Source organism: Magnolia sinica, chromosome 2, assembly GCF_029962835.1.
Source record: "Magnolia sinica isolate HGM2019 chromosome 2, MsV1, whole genome shotgun sequence".
NCBI lineage: Eukaryota > Viridiplantae > Streptophyta > Magnoliopsida > Magnoliales > Magnoliaceae > Magnolia > Magnolia sinica.
The window spans coordinates 5,578,324-5,601,233 of record NC_080574.1 but is presented as its reverse complement, the minus strand read 5'-3'; the positions used below and the strand labels follow the sequence as shown (position 1 = coordinate 5,601,233).

Here is a 22,910-nt window from a genome sequence, read left to right as displayed (position 1 = left end):
CCTTCGTAGACCGTTCTTCCATTGACCGAGGATGTACAAAACTTCCTTGGTTTGGACTTATCACAACTTGGCGGCGGCGAACAGTGATGTGGTGACTAGCTGAGAGACTGATATCAATGTATTCATTGTATATCTATACCGTTCATCTGTTTTTCTAGCAATGGTTTTAAAATTAAATCAGATACAAATTTCAGGTGTATTGCACAACAGGACATAGGAGTTATTGAACATTGAAAAGCTTCTGCGGGGAACAAAAGTTTTCGATCAAGCTGATATTTGTTTTTTTACTTTTCATCCATGTCTATGTGACTTTAAAAGCAAGATATTTTTCTTTTTTTATGGTGGGTGTTTAATGATCGCTTTTTCTTGTGCCTGCTGTTCACCTCAAATTTGTATCTACTTCACTTTTCGACCGTATGTTAAAATAAGCTATATATCCTAAAATAAGCTGGAAAAAAAAAAATAGATGGGTGGTGTGTATATACAATAAATATACCGAGGTGGGCCCTATGGGCTGAGTCTCATCCACATCCTAAGCTAAGCTATCGTAAAATAAGCTGCAGCCAAGTCTTGCTGATCTGGAATGGAAGCGGATTTTCCTGCTAAAGGCTTTCTTGGAAAGTTCTTGCACAAGCTGGCTAGGGCTCACCTTGATATTTGTGAGAAATTCACCTTGTCCATCTATTTTGAGAGATGATTATAGGCATGCTATAAAAAATGAGGCGGATCTAAAACTCCGGTGAGTCACATGAGAGGAAATAATGGAGATTGAACAATCACCGTTGAAACATTTTTTATAGCCACAAATGTTTTGTATCAAGCTAAGTATTTATGTTTTCATTTCACCGCATGGGAATGACCTTATAAATGGTTTGGATGGAATATAACCATCAAGATGGACTTAAGAAGGTTTAGCCGTATTCACTTCTTTCTCAATTTTTTCTCTCGTGTAGCCCACTTGATCAGTTTTGGATCCACCTCATTTTTAATTGCAAATCTTAAAGTTCACAAAACGGGCATGATAGGGTTGGATCTCTCACAAACATCATCGGTAGACCCTCTTTAACTTCCCAAACTTTCGCACCTCCCCTGGAAGGTACATCATCGGTAGACCCTCTTAACTTCCCAAACTTTCGCACCTCCTCTAGGACCTTCCAGGAAATCCACATCCTCGCATTATGACTATGTTGAAATGAAGCTGCCTTGTATTTTCCTTTTAGGGCCCGTTTGACCGGGTGGATTGGAAGGGATTGAATGGTACTACGGTGGATGGCATGGATTTCTAGGTAATGATGGTGTTGTCAGTGGATTGTCTTGAGATCCATGGGATTGCTCTATCCCTGGATTGCCATATCCAGTCTGTTTGGCACGCCCGGCCAATCCCAGGATTAAACCTTACCATCCCTTCCAATCCATCGAACCAAACACGTCCCAGGTAAATTTGAACGGATTAGGGTGGATTGGATGGGATTTGAAGGTAATGATGGTGTTGTCAGTGGATTGTCTTAAGATCCATGGGATTGGGATCAGATCACCGACTCTGTTTGGCACGCCCGGCCAATCCCAAGATTTAACTTCCAATCCCTTCCAATACCATCCAATCCCTTCCAATCTAACTGGCCAAATGGGCCCTTACCGGGTGACTTAGCATGCCATTGATCTATTTTTCCAAATGAGATATATTCAAATCTCAAGTGCACCCCCACCACGATAAAACAGTATTGACTGAACGCCCACCGTTCAAAACTTCTTACGGCCCAATGTAATATTTATTTGCCATTCAACCTGTTGATTAGGTCACACAGACCAGATGAAGGGAAAACACAAATGTCAGCTACATCCAAAACTTTTGAGGCCCCAATAAGTTTTTAATAGTGGCCATTCAATCACCACTGTTTTCTATGGTGTGGTACATATGAGATTTGAATCTGGCTCATTTTTGAACTAATGCTCTAAAATGAACTGAAACCGCATGAATTAAAGAACATACATCATGGTGGTTCCACAGAATAGTACCATAGCGTCGATTAGTCAATCCAAGTCACATTTTCTACAAAAACCTTCTTTGGTTTTGGATTATTTGGAAAAATGAGCGGTACTTCTCTTTCCAAGTTCTTCACATTCCTTCTATTTTCAGTATTTGAATTTTCAGTATTTGACTCTATTGAAATGAAGCTACCTTGTATTTTTCCTTTTACCGACGTTATACAACTCCAACCGTTATATATATGGATTCTATTCATTACAGCCATTTATCTCTTCTTGGGATGCAACCTTCTTTCTAGCATTTGGTGACCCATTTTCTGAAAGCCAGTCTTTGGATTTTTTATTATTTGGAAAAATGGCCAGTTCTCTTTTCAAGTTCTTCACATTCCTTCTCTTGGGTTTCTTCTTCTCTCTAATGACCCCGACGGTTAATGCTAAAATACTCCGCTACAAATGGGAGGTCAAGTACCAATTTAAAGCTCCTGATTGCTATAGGAAGCTGGTCATTGCCATCAATGGCAAGACTCCTGGGCCTACTATCTTAGCCCAACAAAATGACACCATCATCGTCGAGCTTAAAAACAGCTTGCTGACGGAGAATGTCGCCATCCATTGGCATGGGATTCGACAGGTAACATTATCGATCCATGTGTAGTATCGGTCATCCCGATATCGAAATTGTTCAAGATCATGATGTTTTTTGTGATTTAAAAGAATATCGGTTATTTGCACAGATCGAAACGCCATGGAGTGATGGGACCGAAGGTGTGTCGCAGTGCCCAATCACACCCGGGGACACGTTCGTGTACAAGTTTATAGTTGATAGGGTAAGTTTCAATAACCAAATTCAATTGCATTTACTTCTGCTTTCTGGTTGCATCATATCAAAAAGAATCAAATCTCTTGGGGCCACTAGGTTATCTGATCAAATGGTGCAGGTCATTCAGTAATAGTGATGTAGAGGCGGATAATTTCATGGCCAAGATGGACCAGAAATGGTCTGATCAGTGGCAGAGATGATCCGGACCGTCAGAACTTAAAACGGACATAAAATATATGATTGCCATCAGATCGACAGTCACTTCCCTGTTTTATTTCTATTTTTACTATAAATATTAAGTTTTAGTTTGATTATAACTCTTCATCCGTGGGGCTTTCGAAGTTATGCACAACATGAAAAGTGCTTAGAATAATTAGGATAACTGTGAAGCAAAAGTAGGCGTCCCGACCAACCATCTATAAACAATAACTTACTGTAGACATCACGACCGTCTATAAATAATAACTGACTGTAACTAAGTTGTAAATTCTAGGAGTTTTAGTTGTAGTTTGATTTTGAAATTTCTTCCATTGCTTAGTAGCCCTATTTAAAGGGTCATGAACTCATTTATTTCAATCATCAATCAATTTCGAATTTTATAGAATTTGTTTTCTATTTTCTTATTCTTTTCTTCGTGGATCCGAGAAGTCTCTGTGATGAGTCCAATTATCCACAGTGCTCTACCTCACGTCTTTCCCTGCGTCAAATAGTCAATCATCCACCATATCTCAAAGGGACATGGAAACGGTGTATACTATCATGTACAGGGATATCCATCCGGGTTTTGTGGATGAAGATTGACTATATACTGAATAAGGGTGTATAGTTTGTACGGCCGATCATCATGGTGTGGCCCACCTTTTGATCCCCCAGATGGGATATTCTACACGTGCGAGGTGTTGGTGGGAAGGACTGCATGTGATAATTTCTCTTTCTTGCCAGCGAAAGCACGTAGAAGGGTAAGGAAAGAAAATAACTTGAAAATAGGAACAGAAAAATCAAGCCCGAGCTCAGTCTAAAAAAACGATTGACTAAGTGCTTAACCTGGTCCAACCACTTCCAACTCAAAATTGATTATATCCCCATTTTCTAAATGAATATTCCTGATTCCATCCGTTAATCAAGTGGACAACACGTGCACGAAGAATGATTTGTACCCGTTTCCATTTGCGACAGCACAACACATCCAGAGAAGTTTTTGACGTGTGGATCTTCCGTGGACTTAGATCCACGCCGTCCAACCGTTTTTCCATATCAGTTTAGGGGGGGGCCTTTGGAAGGTTTCAACGAAAGTTGTTCAACTCCCACTGCTTTTTGTCATCTGGTCCACTTGAGATTTGGATCTGACTCGGTTTAGGGATCATACATGCCCTAAATTGACCTAGAAAATGGATGGACGGTGTGGATCTAACACATACCTCGCGGTGATGCCTAAGGAAATTCAATCAAGTTAAAATATCCGGTTTTTTTTTTTTTTGTTTACTCTGGGGACGGAAGAAAACTGCAAGTTTTTACGGGTGGAAAAGCGGATCTGATTCATCCTTTTTTACAATAACCACTTAAAATGATATGGAAAAGTGGATGGACGGTGTGGATACATAATAAATGCATCAAGTTGGGGCCCACGGTAAGGGCGGCACTGTCCCGGGTGAGTATGGGGTCTCACCCAATACGTTCCCTTTTCCTCCTGTACAAACGAATCAGCCCGAGCCCACTCCAAAAGGATAGAGGCATGCATGCTTAGGGTTGGGCACAGGATGGCTTGACTCGTCAGACTCGTTTAGACCTGATTTGATCCAAAGCAAATGAGCGAGTTGGTCCGATTCGAGTAGGCTTTGCTCGATCCGAACTCAAACTGAGTCGAGTCCAAGTTATCTGGTAACTCAACCCGACTCAACCCAAAATCCGATCCGGTCAAACTCGACTTGATCTGCAACCTGACTCAACTAACTCTACCCACCGCACTCAACCTCGACCCGATCCCAAACTCTCTCTGTCCCTCTGTCATCATACTCTTCCAAGCCCGATAGCCACCCAACATCACCACCACCCTCCTCCCTCCCTCCCTCATCTCTCGATCCGACTCGGTGCCAACTTGATCCAACTTGGTACTTTTGACCAAGTAGGACTCGGATCAAGTCTAGCATGTTGGACTCAGTACTGAGTCGGGCCGATCGAGTTCGAGTTAGGCCTATTTCAAAACTGGATCGAGTTACGTCAACCCTAACTCAGTTCAACTTGACTCAATGCCCAGCTCTATACATGCCAAAGGAGATTTTTCCCATTATAAATCTCACATTTCATCCACTGGCTTTTCTAAATGCCCCCAAACTTTACTCTCCAAGACTAAACCACCGCATTTTTCGAGATGAAAATACCCCTGCAATACAAACCCATTTTCTGTAATCTTCTCCCCTCTCCTCTTCTGCAAAAACCCATTTTTTAGATTCTTCTCTCCTTTCCATATAGCAATACCCCTCTACCTAAAACCCATTTTCTAGAATCTTCACTCATCTTCATATAAGAATACCCTTCCAACAAATCATTACTTCTTTTTCTTCGTTTTGTTGTCAATAAATTACGAAAATGGTGCCTCTATCGAATAAAGCACACACTACAAATATATTTGAATAAATTACCTAAGCTGAATAAATTTCTTATGGCCATAGAAGTTTTGGATCAAGCTTGTATTTGTGTTTTCCGTTCATCCATGTCTACATAATCCTATGAACAAGCTAGATGACAAATAAACATCACTTGGGGCATAGCAAGGTTTCAATGGCGAAAATCATTATCCCCACTGTTTCGTATGGTACGATCCACTTGATCTTTGGATATGCTTCGACTTTGGGCTAAACCCCTTGAATCAGATGGAAAAACGGATGGACAACGTAGATAGACCACTTACATTCAAGGTGGGCCCAACTCAATTTACTCAATACGATAAGAGAGTAGTGAGCATGTGAGGCTCGGTCGATTTCATGTGAAGGTCGGTCAATTTCATGAAGTACTCAGTCAATTTTTTGAGTTATACAAATGGTTCAAAGGAGATCATAGTTAAATGGGCTTCAAAATTATGTATTTAATATATCTACACCATTCATCCATTTTTAGAGATCATTTTAGAGCATGAGTAAAAAATAAAAATAAAATGAATCGTATCCAAAGCTTAAACGGATCACACTAGAAATAGCAGTGGGGATAATATTTACTTTGTTAAAACATTTGTAGGTCCCACCATAATGCTTATTTTCCATCCAATCTGTTCATAAGGTCAAAAAGATCTAGATGAAGAGTCCCACAGTGGAACCGTGGATATCATGGTGCCATCGTGATAGTTTATCTAATTTGTTTAAAAGAATCTTACGATGCCAATGGGATATCCACAGTGCTACCATGGACAAGACAGAGTCCCACAGTGGTACCATGGATGTCATGGTTATCCACGGGGGACAAGACAGAGTTACACGGCGGCAGATATCATGGTTATCCACGGTGCCACCTTGAAAGTAAGGTATTTTCGTCTACACTCAGTCAATCAGTACAACAGTGATTTAGTTAGAGAAAGTAAAGTTTGGGTGATTCAGAAAAGCCTATCGGTAAAAGGTGAGATTTACGACGAGAAAAATCTCCATGCCAAAGCCAAGCTTGGTCCGCATGCGGAATAGATAAGCCCGAGCCCGATCCAACACTGGGCTGGGCCTATCTCTCTTGATGTGAGTATTTATTTACCGTTTCCTTTTCCAATGGACAAACCCACGTGGGGCCCACGTTTCTACTTTTGATCAGAAAAAGTAGAAAAGGGCAGAGGAAAGAAAGCGTGGAGCCCACCCCTTATCACCGTCCAATCTTGATTGTCCAGAGCTGCAAGATTAGTTCCCAATTTTCTGACTACGTTACTCTACTACCTCAGTTTCACTCTTTTAACACCAACGTTTAAATAGCTAGACCAGTGTTTAAATTCCCAAAGAGATGTTCACCCCCATTTAAAAATGGTGCTGGGTCATCTTGCTCACATATAACAACCATTCACGGCCATCCCGACCATCCAAAATGTGGGGCACATTGTGATTGAAGAGTGTCTTGAAAATCACACTGATCAAGCCACAACAGCCTTCCAATTGATGGCTATCAAAATGAACGGTTAAAAGAGAAACAGTCACTGGTCCAAATTCCAAGGGAACAAGTCCAACTTACTTTGGTTCTGCTCCATCCAGAATATAGTCAGTGATTTGAAGGGTCTCGATTGCATACAACTATTCCATGGCTATCATACGTACAGCTTGTTATCTCTGTAATTGAGGATAAGTAAGATCTGTAAATCACCTTTACTCCTTTAAAAATATTGCAGCCAGGAACTTACCTTTACCATGCACACTATGGAATGCAAAGAGAAGCCGGGCTCTACGGCTCGATTCGAGTATCCGTCCCTGATGGGAAGACCGAACCTTTCACGTACGATTATGATCGAAGCATCATCCTTACTGACTGGTGGCACCAGAGCACCTACGAGCAAGCAACCGGCCTATCATCCATACCCTTTAAATGGGTGAATGAGCCTCAGGTACTTCTCCAATGAACCATTTTAGTTTCACCAAATCTCTGCATTACAACCAGATCGATGCTCGATGGGTCATAGTAGAAAATATCCCACCAGTCGAATGTTTCTAACCACATGATCAATAGCTTAGTTTTGGACCGTCGGCAGAAGTTATAAGTGATGGTCAACACAAAGCCTGCAGACTGAACGGCGGTGACTGTTGGACTGATATGTGATATTTGGGTGTTGGCCCATCCAAGAAGTGATGTGGATGTGCACAATGAGATGGATTATACAGTGGGTTTTGGTGTATGAACTATCCAAATGATCAATCCTCTTCAGACAAATAAAATTTCTGCACTCTTTAATGTAAGGATTTCTCATTTCATTGTTTTGTAGTCTCTTCTGATACAAGGAAAGGGAAGATTCAATTGCTCCCTAGTCACTCCTTCCAGCTCCAACATTTCTGAGATCTGCAACGCATCCGATCCAGAGTGTGGCCATTACGTGTTAACAGTGGTGCCTGGGAAGACATACCGCCTGCGGATCGCTAGTCTGACTTCTTTGTCGGCTCTTAATTTTGAAATTGAGGTAATTTCTATGGCCTTTGAATCAAACCATTCAATTTTTTAGTCATAAGAGCATTTTGAAATATCACAAGTAGAGCTATACACCATTTTATGATGTATATAGTCCTATAAAATTGAAAAAAATTATTAAAGAATTGCTTACAAAAAATACATAATCTAACAAAAGAAGAAAAAATATAAAGGAATGAAGTATTTTCCTAAAATACACATAAGAAATAAAGTCCTTCCTAATATAGTTGGATTGTTATCAGTGGTGTATGATCAAACATACATTGAATAATGGTGTATACTCATCCACCTTATTAAAATTTTAAAAGATGTCATCTATATTAAGGAATACTTAGTAATTTAATTTTGTTAATCATTTCTATCAGGGACATAACATGACTGTAGTGGAAGCCGACGGTCACTACGTTGAGCCCTTCATCATCAAAGATCTACATATCTACTCAGGCGAGACATACTCCGTCTTGGTGAAAGCCGATCAGGACCCTTCAAGGAACTACTGGGCCACCACCAATGTGGTCAGCCGGGAACCCAAGACTCCAACCGGCCTGGCAATCTTCAACTACTATCCAAACCATCCAAGAAATACACCTCCCACACCCCCAACAACCGGACCACATTGGAATGATGCTGATATCCGGCTGGCACAAAGTCGCAAAATCAAGTCCCACAAGGGCTACATCCACCAACCTCCCCTCACCTCTGATAGGGTAATCATACTCCTCAATACACAAAATACAATCAACGGCTACACTCGCTGGTCGGTTAACAATGTATCATTCAGCCTTCCTCACACACCATATCTAATCGCGCTTAAGGAGAACTTAACCCATGTTTTCGATCAAACCCCACCCCCAGAAACCTACGACTATGCGAATTACGACATATACAGCAAGCCGAACAATACCAATGCCAGTTCTACCAACTCAATATATCGGTTAAAGTTCAATTCGACGGTGGACATTATCCTACAGAATGCAAACACGATGAACCCGAAAAACAGTGAGACGCATCCGTGGCACCTCCATGGGCATGACTTCTGGGTGCTGGGCTATGGGGTTGGAGTGTTTGATCCGGTAAATGACCCGAAGAAGTACAACTTGGTGGACCCGATAATGAAGAACACGGTGCCGGTCCATCCATACGGGTGGACCGCGCTGAGGTTTCGAGCAGATAACCCAGGTGTGTGGGCCTTCCATTGCCATATAGAGGCACATTACTACTTGGGTATGGGTGTGGTGTTTGAAGAAGGAGTGGAGAAGGTTGGGAAGCTGCCTTCATCTATCATGGGCTGTGGTGAAACGAAAGGGTTGAAAGGGCCTTAGACTTTGATAAGAGTAATGATGATTTTGTGTGTGTAGCATCAGAGGTTAGGTGGCTCACATTCTTTGTATTTTTCTCTAGATTTTTTTTTTCTTGGGCCATAACAGGTAAGACACTAGACGCGATGCCCTCTTAAATTACACGAAATTGAATGGATTATATGATAATTTGCTAAGCCCAGACGCATGTGCAAGATCAGAGCTTTCCATCAGGTAGCCACACCGTTTAGATTTTCTGGACTGAAAATGTGGCCTTTCATCATCCCTGAGGTGGACCATAACGTACAAAAATATCGGATGGTTAAAACAATGCTTTTTTCTGGCCTTTTATTTGTTTTTGCAAACTTCCATCAGAGCGTAACTGGACCCCCCCACTGTGAGGATGCTGCTGTACAGAAATAAAGCCCGTCCAATAATCAAGTGGCCAACACATAATTTGGCAGTGGACCATTGCCAAGTTGACATGAACCGTCCATTCTTTTGATACAGAGGTGGCCTACCGGAGAACTGGACCAGAGTGAGGGAGGGTGGGGACTCTGAATGGGCCAGGCTGGACTGTAGGAAATCCAAGGTACGGGCCTGGGCCTAAAATGCAAGCCTTTCTTATTGGGTCGGCATGAGGTCCTGTAGGATTTTTTCAGAGGCATTTTCATGATATATCTAATTTGAGATGTCATACATACACGATGGTGGGCCCCACAGGCCAACCAGTTGGACGTTCATATAGTTGTTTGTGAGAAACACATTCCATTCACTAGGTTGGTTTTCGGGCTACAGTACAGACCCGGTGGGTACATCGAGTCAAAAGCCAGGTTCAAGCTTGGACCCGAGCAGTATCTTCTCAATCTAGGGTAAGGCCTATCTATTTCGGCCCACCCTGGGTCTGGGCCAGGCTCGGGTCTAGGCTTTTCGTTGCCAACTGGGCTTGGATCAGGCCTCAGCCAGCCCGGGTCCACACTACAACGGCACTTATCATAGACTTTACACAGTTCTAAACCCGGTGACTTGACTCCTGAGGAGCCTGAAGGTCAAAAACTCGGGCAACTCGATCACTCACATGGTCAGCTGCTTATATTTCCTTAAAAAAAGGTATTGCAGGTGAAATATTCGAACAAGCAAACCCCTTCCCAAGTTACATCCTTTAGCCAGTCACCACAAAATAAGAGTTAAAACTCATATCGTAAACCTTAATCAAAATAAATCTATGCAATTTGAAACAGAAAACGCACCTCAAAAAAAAAAAAAAAAAAAAAGCAGAACATGATGAAGAAATGGGGAACCGTGGATGGCCCTGCAAAGGTAGGCCCCACATCCAAAATGAGCACGTACGATGGATGATGCACTTCAAAGGTGGGGCACACACGATGGATGGCTAGTCCACTATTGAGGGTCAAATATTACATATTAGACTCCAATTATTACCTAAATTTATGAACATGATACTGTTTAACGGCCTATTTTAATGGTGTTTATGTTGCAATGTGAAATTAGGAGTCTGAACTAAAAAATGGTACTAAAAGCATGGATTTAACGCTCTAAAATCACCAAGGGATGGATCCCAGCGGACCGATATTGAAGAATTTACGTTCCAAAGATACAAGAAAATCAAGTCATTCACGTTAAATATGCCTAAAAATCATCCAGAATGCAAGATCAAAGGGTTTCCATCATCCGTTCGGATTGAAACTTTATATCTGGCCTGAAGACCATAAATTAACCGTACACATCAAATTTCAGCCATTAGATCTTTGTGAAAGTGGCCCAACGGACAAATTATCCCCTAAAATACTAATCTGGGGCCCACCTGATATCTGGATATGCTTCAATTTTAGTCTCAACCCCTTAAATGAGATGAAAAAATTAGATGGACGGAAAAGATTTTGTATATACATCACAATGGACCCCACATGTACACACACGTGTACATAGTACGCATTAACTGGTTGTGCACCAGACGATCAGCCCAATCAAAGCCGGGCTGGCCCGACTTCTTCCGCGAAAAGCAAACAGCGTCCAACGCTGTCCGTCACTGAGGTCCGTAGTGGGCCTCCATCACAGCCTCGTTGCACAATTTGAACCGTCCATATGCCCCAGAGGAGGGCATGACCCCATTTATGCTTTCTTTTTTGCCTCATGCATACATACACACGTGGATCGTCAAAAAACAAACGATGAATAGCAAGTTGATTTGATACAGTGGACCGCACCAAAACTCGACCAAACCACTCCTTTTCTAATGAAATTTCGTCAGGAATCTAATGAACGGGGTGGATTTCACAGAAAACATCACCGTAGGGCCCACTGAGCATCTCAGCATAGGAAATTTTGCACCATACCCACGTTCGGTTTTTCCAGACATTGTGGGGTGTCGTGGGCTACCTATGGAGCGTGGAAGCAAAGGAGAGAAAAAAATGGCTAGCTTCTTCATTCTTTATCTTTTGTTATTCTTTCTCTTTGGTTTTCTCTCTTCCTTCCTTTATGTTTTTAAGAGTTTCCTGTGAATACAGGTCGATCCCACAGGAGATGAACTGCGAGAAGGAAAAAATCAAATGTAAAACAAACTAAGTAATAAAAACTAAAGTGATGATTTGGTTTTGGGATTTTTGAATAGATGTAATTCAATGAATAAAATAACACCCAAGCTTCAAAGTTCCACACATAGGTTAATGTTCCAAAATCATGATGACTTGGATAACACAACTAGGATCCGAACACTATGGTCAGCCTAATCGGAAAATAAAACACTTTAAATATTTTAATAAATGATATAAAATATTAGAAAATAATGGATTTGCACTATTGACATATATTCTCAAACGCCGGTGATTTTAAGTATTCAATATCTATAGGATAATGAATATCAAAGAAATATAACAGTTGAGAACATCTCCTATCTAGGAAATCGATTAATCTAGGGTAAGCCTATCCATCAATGTGGATCTCATATGATGGAAATATATGGATCTTACAAAAGGATAAAAAACAAAACCTAAATAATAGATAATATGCATATACCATTCTTGTCATCATTTAAACAATCAATCATCATAATCTTAAAGAAATAATAAACCCATGTGCTTCCCTTCTAGCTTGGGCTAAAGGGAACTTAGAAAAACATAATTAAATTGTAGAAATAAAAAGCAACAAGAAAGAAAGAAGAAAAAAAATGCAAATAGAAAAGATCTAAAAGGAAAGAAACAACTTATAAAGCTTTAATAAAACTAAAAACTCTTTAAAAATTCTAAATTTTGCTCTTGAATACTTCTAATGATGTTTAAGAATGCTCTAGGAGGCCCTATTTATAAGTAGGGAACTCCAATTTTCGTACAAAGTTGAAAACCCTAGAAAACATCTCAAATATACGTATTTTTTCAAAATAGACTTCTCGCTGCATAGTTCGTTTAAAACAAACTTCCTGCTACGTAGTTTTCTAAAATAAACTTCACAGCTTCATAATATACTTTTTCAGGACGATTTCAGGATTCTTCACTTCAAATCTTCGATTCTCTTCATTCCTCACTTGGTTTTCTTGGATCTTTGGCATGTGAATTCTTCAATCTTGATCTCCTAAGATCCATCCCTTGCTTTGGTGATTTTTGAGCATTAAATTTTTACTTTTTAGCATCCTTTTTCAATCTAAGCTCTTAAATTCACCTTGCAACACATACATGAGTAAAATAAAATATTAAGATGATTTATATTCAAAAAACCAAGATATAAATGGGGAAAATTATGCAATATTTGAGTCTCAACACACCCCCAACCAGCATTTTGCTAGTCCCGAGCAAAATAAGCGAAGAAAAATAAAAATAAAAATAAAAATTAATTTTAAAAATAAAATTAAAATGAAAAAAATTCTAACTACACCACTTTCACAGGTAATCTCGATTACATTTAGCATATGCAACAAGCCTTTAAACCCCTAGGTTTTCCCTAGTGGACGAGTTATAGTCTCGTGAGGGTTTACAGAAATGTTACCCACAAATATTAATAAACACGGTGAGCCCGAGGCCGAATCCCAAGGGACTGATACCTATACGTTGTCTGAAACTAGGAAGAATTAGAACTAGACTATAACGGAATTTAAATTGATTATAATTTGAGGAGTAATGACGAAATATTAATGTAAAACTAAAGAGAATAAGAAATAAGAAACTAGGGATTCAGAGGATCCACTTGTAGAGATCAGAGAGATCTTATGCCTGCATCAAGAATCATGGAAATTAAACTGAACTTACTTTGATCTGGTTTTCAAGAGATGGAAGGTATATGAATTAGAATGGATTCCATCACCAAGCCATGCCCAGGAGACAAGTAAACAACAGAATTAAACTAATTACCAATGTTCACTCCCCAAGTATATGGTTTTGATGTATTAATAAACTCGATAAGACCAAGGTCAAATCCACAGGGACTGAAACCTGTTTCCTGAAACTAAATAGAAATAGAACTAACCTAAGATGCAATCTAAATCAAATAGAATTTCAGAATAATTGTGGAATAATTATCTAAAACTTTAAACAATTCAAGGAAGGGAAACTAGGGATTCGGAGGATCCACTTGTAGAGATTAGGGAGATCTTATGCTTGCATCAAAGGATTATGGAATTAAGTTGAACTTACTTGATCGGTTTTAAGAGATGAAAGGTATATGAACTAGAATGGATTCCATCATCTAACCATGCCCAGGTGACAAAGCAAACAACGAGATTAAACTAATTACCAACCAATCAACGATGCATGAAGGTTAGGAAGGGTATTATCATCCGACCATGCCCAGGAGGCGATGGTGAACAACGGGGCCTCCCGGACGTCATAAACATTAAAGAGAAAAAGAAATATTCAAAGTCATTGCAAACCCATTGTAATTTCGGTCACAACAGACCATAAAAGACAGAGAAAATATTCCTTTAATAATTAAACCAAAATCAAGTTTAATTCACAATTAAATAATTAAATGCATAGAATAGACTCTCCCATCTCGCTACAGGCTTCACCTCTTAGCCCTAGCTAAGAGGTTTAGCCACACATGAATGGGCTGAATAAAACAATAAAATAAAAAATAACAAGGGAAAGAAAATAACAAGAAGGAAAGAGAAAAACCAGCTTCACGTTCCAGCCACAAACCTCCTCCCTGTCTTCTCTGTTTCGCCTTCTCCTTGAATGCTCCCTCCTTGAATGCCTTCTTAAAAACCAAAAACGAGTTCCCCGGCCCTCCTCCGTATTCTCTCTTTATCTTCGAGGTATGAAGAGAGTCCCATTCGTGGCTGGAATCCGAAAAGTTTACGCAGCCAGCTACTCAAACCGCGTTCGTAGAAACGCAAACCGACTTGCGTTTGGAATGTGATTGCACGACCGTAATCGTCCTTGGAGTAAAAATTTCTCCATGGCTAGGGTCAATCCTGGCTTGGGCATCATCTGGACGGTTTGGATCACCAATCCGATCACAGGCAGTGGCCCACAATCGGCCGGAAGTTTCGGATTTCCCGGACGCGAAAACAGGGTGCGTAATGTACTTACGCTGTACTGATGGTGGGGCCCACATCGCTTTTGTTTTGAGAAATCCACACCATCCACTGCGTTCTACTCGAAAAACCAGGTGGGAATCACTATTTTTGGACCAAATTCTAAGTGGCCCACAATACCTTCTACTCCGCCGTTCATCATGCCTTTAACGGTTAGGATTCTGCAACATTTTACATGGTCTCAAAAGGCCGCCTTGATGAGGTAAATACCCCACCTATGCACACAATGGACGGTCCCGATTGATGCTTTGGAAGAGGAGTGGACCCCACTGAGAGGAATCGACGGACGAACAGCGTTAACGCTGTTGCATTTTTGGAAATTTTGAATTTTGTCGGTCAGCGCCTGGTGACCGACTTTGAGTGCACGGGTGCACGGCTGGTGCACTTGCAGACTGTACACATGCAATGCACATGGGGTCCATCATGGTGTATGTACAAAATCTCCTCCGTCCATCTGGTTCTTCACATGATTTAAGGCGTCGAGACCGAAGATGAGGCGTATCCAGAGATCAGGTGGGCCCCAGATCAGTAAATTGTGGGCTGAAACGTTCGTTGGGCCACTTCCACAGCAATTCAATGGATGAAATTTTACGTGTACGGTTCATTTATAGTCCTCGGGCCATGAATGAAGTTTCAAACTGATCAGATGGTGGGAACCCTATGATCTTGCATTCTGGACACTTTTCAGGCCACTTGAGCTTCAATTTCTCGATTTTCTTGGATCTCGGGCATTCAAATCTGTCGATCTTGGTCTCCTAGGGTCATTGCTTGCCTTGGTGACTTGAGACTGTTAAATCCTTGCTTTATTTACCCTTTTCTTTCCACGTTTATAAATCTACCTTGAAACACAAACACTATTAAATTGGGGCTTTAAACATTATCATGTTCGTAAATCTAGGTAACAACTAGGTCTGATATGCAATATTTGACCCTCAACACAACCCCCAACCAGCATTTTGCTAGTCCCGAGCAAAGTATGTGAAAAAATAAGTTGAGAATTACAGGACAATCTTTATGAACTCAAGCATTTTTTTTTTTAAAAAAAAACAATCTAGATTCGAAAATTCTAAGATGCATGAATGTTGGATATTACTTCCTCCTTGAATCAAGTGTGCAATAAATTTCATAATCAATTTTAAAGTATTTATGCATTAATTAGAACAATTCTAAACAATGAGTACCATGAGTGTATAATGAAATCTCGGCTTATCATCATTAAGAAATCCAATAGATACTTTCTATGATAACATTGATAATCAAAACAGTATTTAGGACACTCAAAACCTAAACCAGAATTTGCCTTACAATTCTTCTTTTTTATTCTTCCCACTTTTGATTTTTTTTTTCATCGAGGGAGAGGAGAATCGAATCCGCACCTATAGGGAGCAAACCTATGGTGAAGATTATTCGCCTAACCTTTTCCAAAGGTATCTCTTTTTTTTTTTTTTTTCAATTTTTCAATTGATCATGACGGGCAAATTTTCCAAGCTAGTTCCTTACATGCTTAGTGATTACCAAGTTAACCCTTTAATATCAAACTGAAATCTTAATGTGAAAGCGAGATGTGACATGTGAAATCATAACTCAATCATGTTTAAAACTTCTAATTATAGATTAACACTTCAAACTTAACTGTGAAATCTAATATAATAGATAACTGAATCTAAGAGTCATAAATTACCAACTTCACTTATCTTGTAATGTTAAATCCAAGATGGTTGTCAAAATCACTTCGAATTCAACAAAATGTCAGAAAAAGTCCAGAAAAATTTAAAATTTTCACAATTTTCGCTCAAGACTACGAAAACACTGATTAGGAAACCTAATCTCCCACCCCCAACCAAAAATCTACGTTGTCCTCAATGTAAAAGATATGAGTGTGCAATGCACTTAGGACAACAAAAGTGAATATGAAGTGATGGGAAGATAGTACCTGGCTGATGAATCGAGAGACACTTTCCAAGAGATCGCAGCATGGGCGTCGGTCAGCACGAGAGAGAAAGCAACACAAAAATAACAAAAATAAAACCCTACCTATACCACTTTCGCAGGTGCTCTCGATTGCATTTAGCATATGCAACAAGCCTTTAAACCCCTAGGTTTTCCCTAGTGGATGAGTTGTAGTCTCGTGAGGGTTTGCAGTAATGTTACCCACAAACATTCAAATAACTAATGATAAGAATGAAAAGAAGTGAAGAGCTGGGTTGCCTCCCAGGAGCGCTAAGTTTACCGTCTTGACCAGACAAATAAAACAACTACCCTAGTCCTATGAAAGCGATAAACCCACCTATACCTTCATCGGACTAGGAGATCAATCCTGGTAGGCGGTAAATCACGTATCAGCGACATGTCCTCTGAATCAAATTTCTCGACAAATGGTTTCAATCGATGTCCATTGACTTTAAACTCCTTGCCATTGTCGGGATCTCTTATCTCAACGGCCCCATGAGGAAAAACAATAACAACAATGTAAGGGCTGGTCCAACGAGATCGGAGCTTACCCGGAAAGAGATGTAATCGAGAATTGTACAAAAGGACCTTCTGACCAGGCGTGAATGATTTTCGCAAAATGTGTTGGTCATGAAATGCTTTCATCTTGTCCTTGTAAATTCTTGAATTATCGTACGCATCATTAGGATTTCCTCAGTTCATTCAATTGAAGTTTGCGTAGCGAGCAGCGTTGTCAGATTGAAATTAAGATTTTTGATCGCCCAGATCGCTTTATGTTCCAGCTCCACGAGGCAAGTGACAAGCTTTCCCATAGATAAGTCTAAAGGGAGACATTTCCAATAGGGGTTTTAAAGGCAATACGGTATGCCCATAAGGCATCGGTCAATCGGATTGACCAATCCTTACGATCGGGGTTAACCGTTTTCTCCAAAATGTGTTTAATTTTTCTATTAGAAATCTTAACTTGCCCGCTTGTCTGTGGGTGGTATGGGGTGCTCACCTTATGAGAGATACCGTATTTCTTCATTAAGCTCTCGAATGGTTTATTACAAAAGTGTGAGCCCCCATCACTAATGATGGCTCGAGGCGTTCAGAATCGAGAAAGGATGTTTTCTTTTAGGAATTTAATGACCGTGCGATGGTCATTAGTTCGACACGGAATCGCTTCGACCCATTTAGTGACATAATCCACGGCGAGCAAAATATATAGATTTCCAAACGCGATTGGGGGAATGGTCCCATGAAATCGATGCCCCAACAATCAAATGCTTCAATGATAAGGATGGGATTCAAAGGCATCATATTTTGACGGGACAATGTCCCCAATTTTTGACAACGCTCACAAGCTTTGCAAAACTCATGAGTATCCCTAAACATAGTGGGCCGATAAAAGCACACTGGAGAATCTTGGCCGTGGTCTTTTTAGCGAGAAAAGTGACCACCACAGCTTGAGAATGACAAAAGGAGCGCTCTGATGCTCATCGTCCGGTACACATCTCCTTAGGATTTGGTGCAGGTAATATTTAAATAAATAAGGATCATCCAGGAAAAGTTGCGCACCTCGGTGAAGAATTTCTTCTTATCTTGCGAACAATGTGTCGGTATGACACCTGTAGCAAGATAATTAGCAATATCAGCGAACCAAGGTGAATGGGAGACTCTAAATAGTTGTTCATCGGGGAACATATCATTGATATGGGTCGCCTCAAGGGAATCGGAGGTATTAAGGCGAGAAAGGTGATCGGCCACTACGTTTTCTACTCCCTTTTTATCTTTAATTTCCAAATCAAATTCTGGAGTAGAAGGATCCATCGTATCAAATGGGGCTTAGAATTCATTATTAGAAAGAAGATACTTGAGTGCCGCATGATCGTGTAGATAATGATCTTGGATCCGAGCAAGTAGGACCTAAATTTGTCCAAGGCGAACACTACAGCTAAGAGTTCCTTTTCCGTAGTCGAGTAGTTCACCTGGGCAGAATTTAAAGTTCTACTTGCGTAATGAATGACGTAGGGCCTCTTATCTTTTCTCTGGCCTAGGACTGCCCCAAGAGCATAATCAGAAGCGTCGCACATAAGCTCAAAAGGAAGTCTCCAGTCGGGTGGCTGCATGATAGGTGCAGTGGTTAACGTGCCCTTAAGCTTGGTGAAAGCTTCCTGGCATTGCTCAGTCCACTTGTACGGAGCATCCTTTTGAAGAAGAGTACATAAAGGACGAGAGATGAGACTAAAGTCCTTTATGAATCACCTGTAAAATCTTGCGTGTCCTAAGAAGGATCGCAGGTCTCTGATGTTCTTGGGTGGAGGTAGGTTAGAGATAAGATCGATTTTTGCCTTATCTACCTCGATTCCCTTGGACGAGATGATATGCCCAAGGACAATTCCCTTCTGAACCATGAAATGACACTTCTCCCAATTAAGTACCAAGTTCTTTTCTTCACATCTTTTCAACACACATTTAAGACTTTCCAAGCATTTGCTGAAAGAGACCAAAAACTGAGAAATCGTCCATGAAGACCTCTAGATATTGCCCCACCATATCGAGAAAAGATACTAAGCATACATCGAAAGGTGGCGGGGGCATTACATAGTCGAATGGCATCCTTCGGTAGTGCAAAGGTGCCATAGGGACATGTAAATGTAATCTTTTCTGGTCTTCGGGGCTATCTCTATCTGGTTGTAGCGCGAATACCCGTCGGAAATAGTATTAGGAATGACCGCTAACCTTTCCAAGATCCGATCAATGAATGGTAAAGGAAAGTGGTCTTTCCTCGTGAGGGTATTCACTTCATGTAGTCAATGTACATTCTCCAACCGGTAGTGACTCTAGTTGGCACGAGTTCATTATTGGCATTGGCTACGATGGTGATTAGGACTTCTTAGGGACCACTTGAGTTGGACTCACCCATTGACTATCAGATATAGGGTATATGATACCCACGTCTAATAGTTTAAGAACCTCGGCCTTAACCACTTTCTTCATGTTTGGATTTAGTCTGCGTTGTGGTTGCCGAGCGGTTTTTACATTATCCTCAAGATATATGCGGTGAGTACAAATCGAGGGGTCGATTCCCTTGAGGTCCGCTATCCTCCATCCAAGGGCTCCCCTATGCACAATGAGAGTAGATATGAGTATACTCTCCTGTTCTTTTTTCAGATGGGCAGAGATCACCACCGGGTATGTCTCATCTTGACCTAAATATGAGTATTTCAAATCAGAGGGCAAAGGTTTTAGGTCAAGCTTTGGTGGCTTGAGGTTAGACGGTAGAGGCACTACATCGGTTTGTGGTAATTCTTCAAATTATGGCCTCCACCGGTTAACTTCAAGTACCGGTGCAGTATCAAGCAAGGCACACGTCTCCCTAATCATGTCATCATCAAAATCATGGGAGTGGACCAGGTACATCTCTAGATGGTCAGAGGATAAGATCAGAGGTGTCGTATCTTCCACTAAAGAGTCAATTATGTTAATGCCATGGAACTCGTCATCATCCTCTAAGTTTCTTCTGTTATTGAAAAAGATGTTTGACTCCAATGTCATATTCTCAAAAGACATAATCATGACACCATTCCTACAGTTGATAATTACGTTTGAAGTGGCAAGGAATGGGCGACTAAGAATGACGAAAATCTGAGTGCTCATGTTATTGATAGGTTCGGTGTCCAGGATGATAAAATCTATAGGGTAGTAAAATCTATCACTTGGACCAACACATCCTCAATTATCCCTCTTGGTACATGAATATAGCGATCAGCAAGTTGTAGTATGGTTAGGGTGGGTTTTAATTCACCCAAACCTAACTGTTTGTATACCGAGTAGGGAATCAGATTGATGCTCGCTCCCAAGTCAAGAAGTGCATGATCAATTCAATGGTCCCCAATTACACATGATATGGTTGGGCTACTAGGATCTTTGAATTTCTGTGGCACGTCTTGCTTTAAGATGGCACTCACTTTCTTGGTTAAGAAGATCTTCTTTTGAATACTTTGCCGTCTTTTGGTCGTGCATAAGTCTTTAGAAATTTGGCATATGAAGGAATCGTTTCACGACATCAAGTAGAGAAATGTTGACTTTCACTTGTTTCAACACCTCTAGAATATCCGAGAGTTAGAGAGAGGTTTTGGTGAAACCAACCGTTGGGAATGGTCAACCGGCTTCTCTAGAAGTTTCGGTTCTAATATTTGTGGGGCATCACTGGATCCATCATTGTTGTCCTCTTCTGGTTCTTGAGGCTTTTCGGGCCTAATCAGAAGAGTTTTATCAATGATCTTCCCACTCCTAAGAGTGGTGATGGATTTAGTATGCCCCATCTGATTTGAAGAGCTGGGATCATTAATCTCGTACTGCGGTTTAGGATTGGGGAGAGGTTGTACAGGAAGCATCCCATTTTCTATAACCGTCATACGAGAATCTATCTTTTGCATAAAATCTGTAATTCCCCGTATTGCCTGAGCCAGCTCTTGTATGGGATTTTGAACCGGTTCCTCTTGAGGTTTCACTTGATTTGGATTTTGATTGAAGAAACCTGGAGGAGTCGTCGTTTGTCCATTCCTCCAACTAAAGTTTGGATGATTTTTCTAGCCAGGATTGTATGTATTGGAGTTAGGTCCAGTAAAAGGTCTTTGATAGTTGTTTACGGCATTGGTTTGTTCATTCAACACTCCTCGAAAGGCGGGTATTGTAGGACAATTTTCAGTTGTATGATGTTGCAATCACAGATGCCGTAAACAATTTCATTAACCTTATCCTTCTTTCCTTCCATGGCCTCAACTTTCCTTATGAGCGTAGTCACTTTACACTTGAGATCATCCTCTTCTTTCAAGAGATATAATCCACCTTTCTCCTTTAATTGAGTCGGCCTAGACGTGGTGTTTGATTTTGGGTAATAGTCCCAAGATTGTGTTTTTTCAGCCAGACTGTCGAGGTAGTCCCATACCTCGTCGACATCTTTATTAATGAACTCTCCATTACACATTGTCTCGACCATTTGGCGCATGGAAGATGTCAGTCCATCGTAGAAAAAATTTGTAATGCGCCACGTTTCAAATCCGTGTTGTGGGCATGAACTGACCAAATCTTTGAACCTTTCCCAACATTGGAAGAATGTTTCATCTTCCTTTTGGGCAAAGTTCATGATTGCTTTTCTGAGGGTAATCGTTTTATGATGTGAGAAGAATTTTTTTATGAATTCCCTCTGCATGTCGTTCCATGTGCCAATGGATCTAGGACGCAGTGAATGTAACCACGTCTTAGCTTTCTCTTTTAAGGAAAAAGGAAAGAGTTTCAGCCTAATTGTATCCTCAGATACATTAGGAAAACATAATGTAGCTATAATCTCATCGAACTCTTTCAAATGTAAATATGGACTTTCTGATTCAAGTCCATGGAATTTGGGAAGGAGTTGGATAACTCCTGGCTTGATGTCCATTTGTCCTGTGTTTTCAGGAAAAATCATGCATGAGGGCATACTCACTCCCGCCGGTTGTAGATAATCTCGTAAAGTACGAGGCGGGGGTGCCTGTTGCACCTCATTTTCATCTTGGGTATCCTCCACCCTAGGTGGAAGTAGAGGAGGTTGGTCTTCAGCCATAACTTCAGTTAACTCAGGGGATTTCGAGCGGTGTCTAGTCCTGCGATGGATAGTCAACCCCTCAACCAATCCTCCTTCAGTCAAGAGACGTCGAGTGTTGTCACGGGCCCACTTGGGCATGAAACACTCGCAGCCCTCAATCAAATTCAAAGCCTAATCCTAAGAAAGGAAAAGAAAATCTAAAAAGAAAGAGAGGGAGAGTTGGAAAGAAATTACCAAATTGAAGCCCCTAAGTTAAGGACCTGCAAAATAAAACAAAATAAGTTAGATTCTAAAAAGGAGAGGAACAATCCTTTAAAAGAAAGGTAGCAGTAAACTGATTTCTAAAAGAAAGTGGAAACTTCTAAAATAAATTAGGAAAGTCCTAAACTAGAAAGTAAATTACTAAAAGAGAACTGAAAAATAGGAAGTAGAGAAGGAGCTTACCGAATTAGAAATTTCTATTTTAAAGGCCTACAAAATAGGAAGGTTAGTTTCTAAACAAAAATTCTAAAAATAAATTAGGAAACAAATTAGATTCTAAGAGAGTTAAAATTAGAAAGTAGCAGAAGAGGAAAGTTTCTAAAAATAAACTACTTCCTA

At 40.5% G+C, this 22,910-nt stretch overlaps 1 protein-coding gene and 1 non-coding gene across 2 annotated transcripts; both read left to right on the top strand.

The window, feature by feature from the left end:
• Positions 1-2,292: 2,292 nt before the first annotated feature.
• On the top strand, positions 2,293-9,299 carry LOC131232722 (L-ascorbate oxidase-like). Its single transcript, XM_058229166.1, has 5 exons — positions 2,293-2,617; positions 2,721-2,813; positions 7,158-7,370; positions 7,746-7,937; positions 8,311-9,299. The coding sequence occupies exons 1-5, from the start codon at positions 2,342-2,344 to the stop codon at positions 9,265-9,267; spliced, it is 1,731 nt and encodes a 576-aa protein (XP_058085149.1). The 5' UTR covers positions 2,293-2,341; the 3' UTR covers positions 9,268-9,299.
• A 12,484-nt stretch (positions 9,300-21,783) lies between these two features.
• Positions 21,784-21,890, top strand: LOC131238084 (small nucleolar RNA R71). Its single transcript, XR_009167502.1, has one exon. It is a non-coding gene; the product is annotated as a small nucleolar RNA R71 (small nucleolar RNA).
• Positions 21,891-22,910: the final 1,020 nt, after the last annotated feature.

What these genes read in the sequence shown, in the direction of transcription:
- LOC131232722 (XM_058229166.1), top strand. Translation starts at nt 2,342, where the DNA reads ATGGCCAGTTCTCTTTTCAAGTTCTTCACATTCCTTCTCTTGGGTTTC. An exon ending in AATGGGTGAATGAGCCTCAG is followed by an intron (nt 7,371 to 7,745) that starts GTACTTCTCCAA and finishes ATTGTTTTGTAG; the next exon opens with TCTCTTCTGATACAAGGAAA. An exon ending in CTCTTAATTTTGAAATTGAG is followed by an intron (nt 7,938 to 8,310) that starts GTAATTTCTATG and finishes CATTTCTATCAG; the next exon opens with GGACATAACATGACTGTAGT.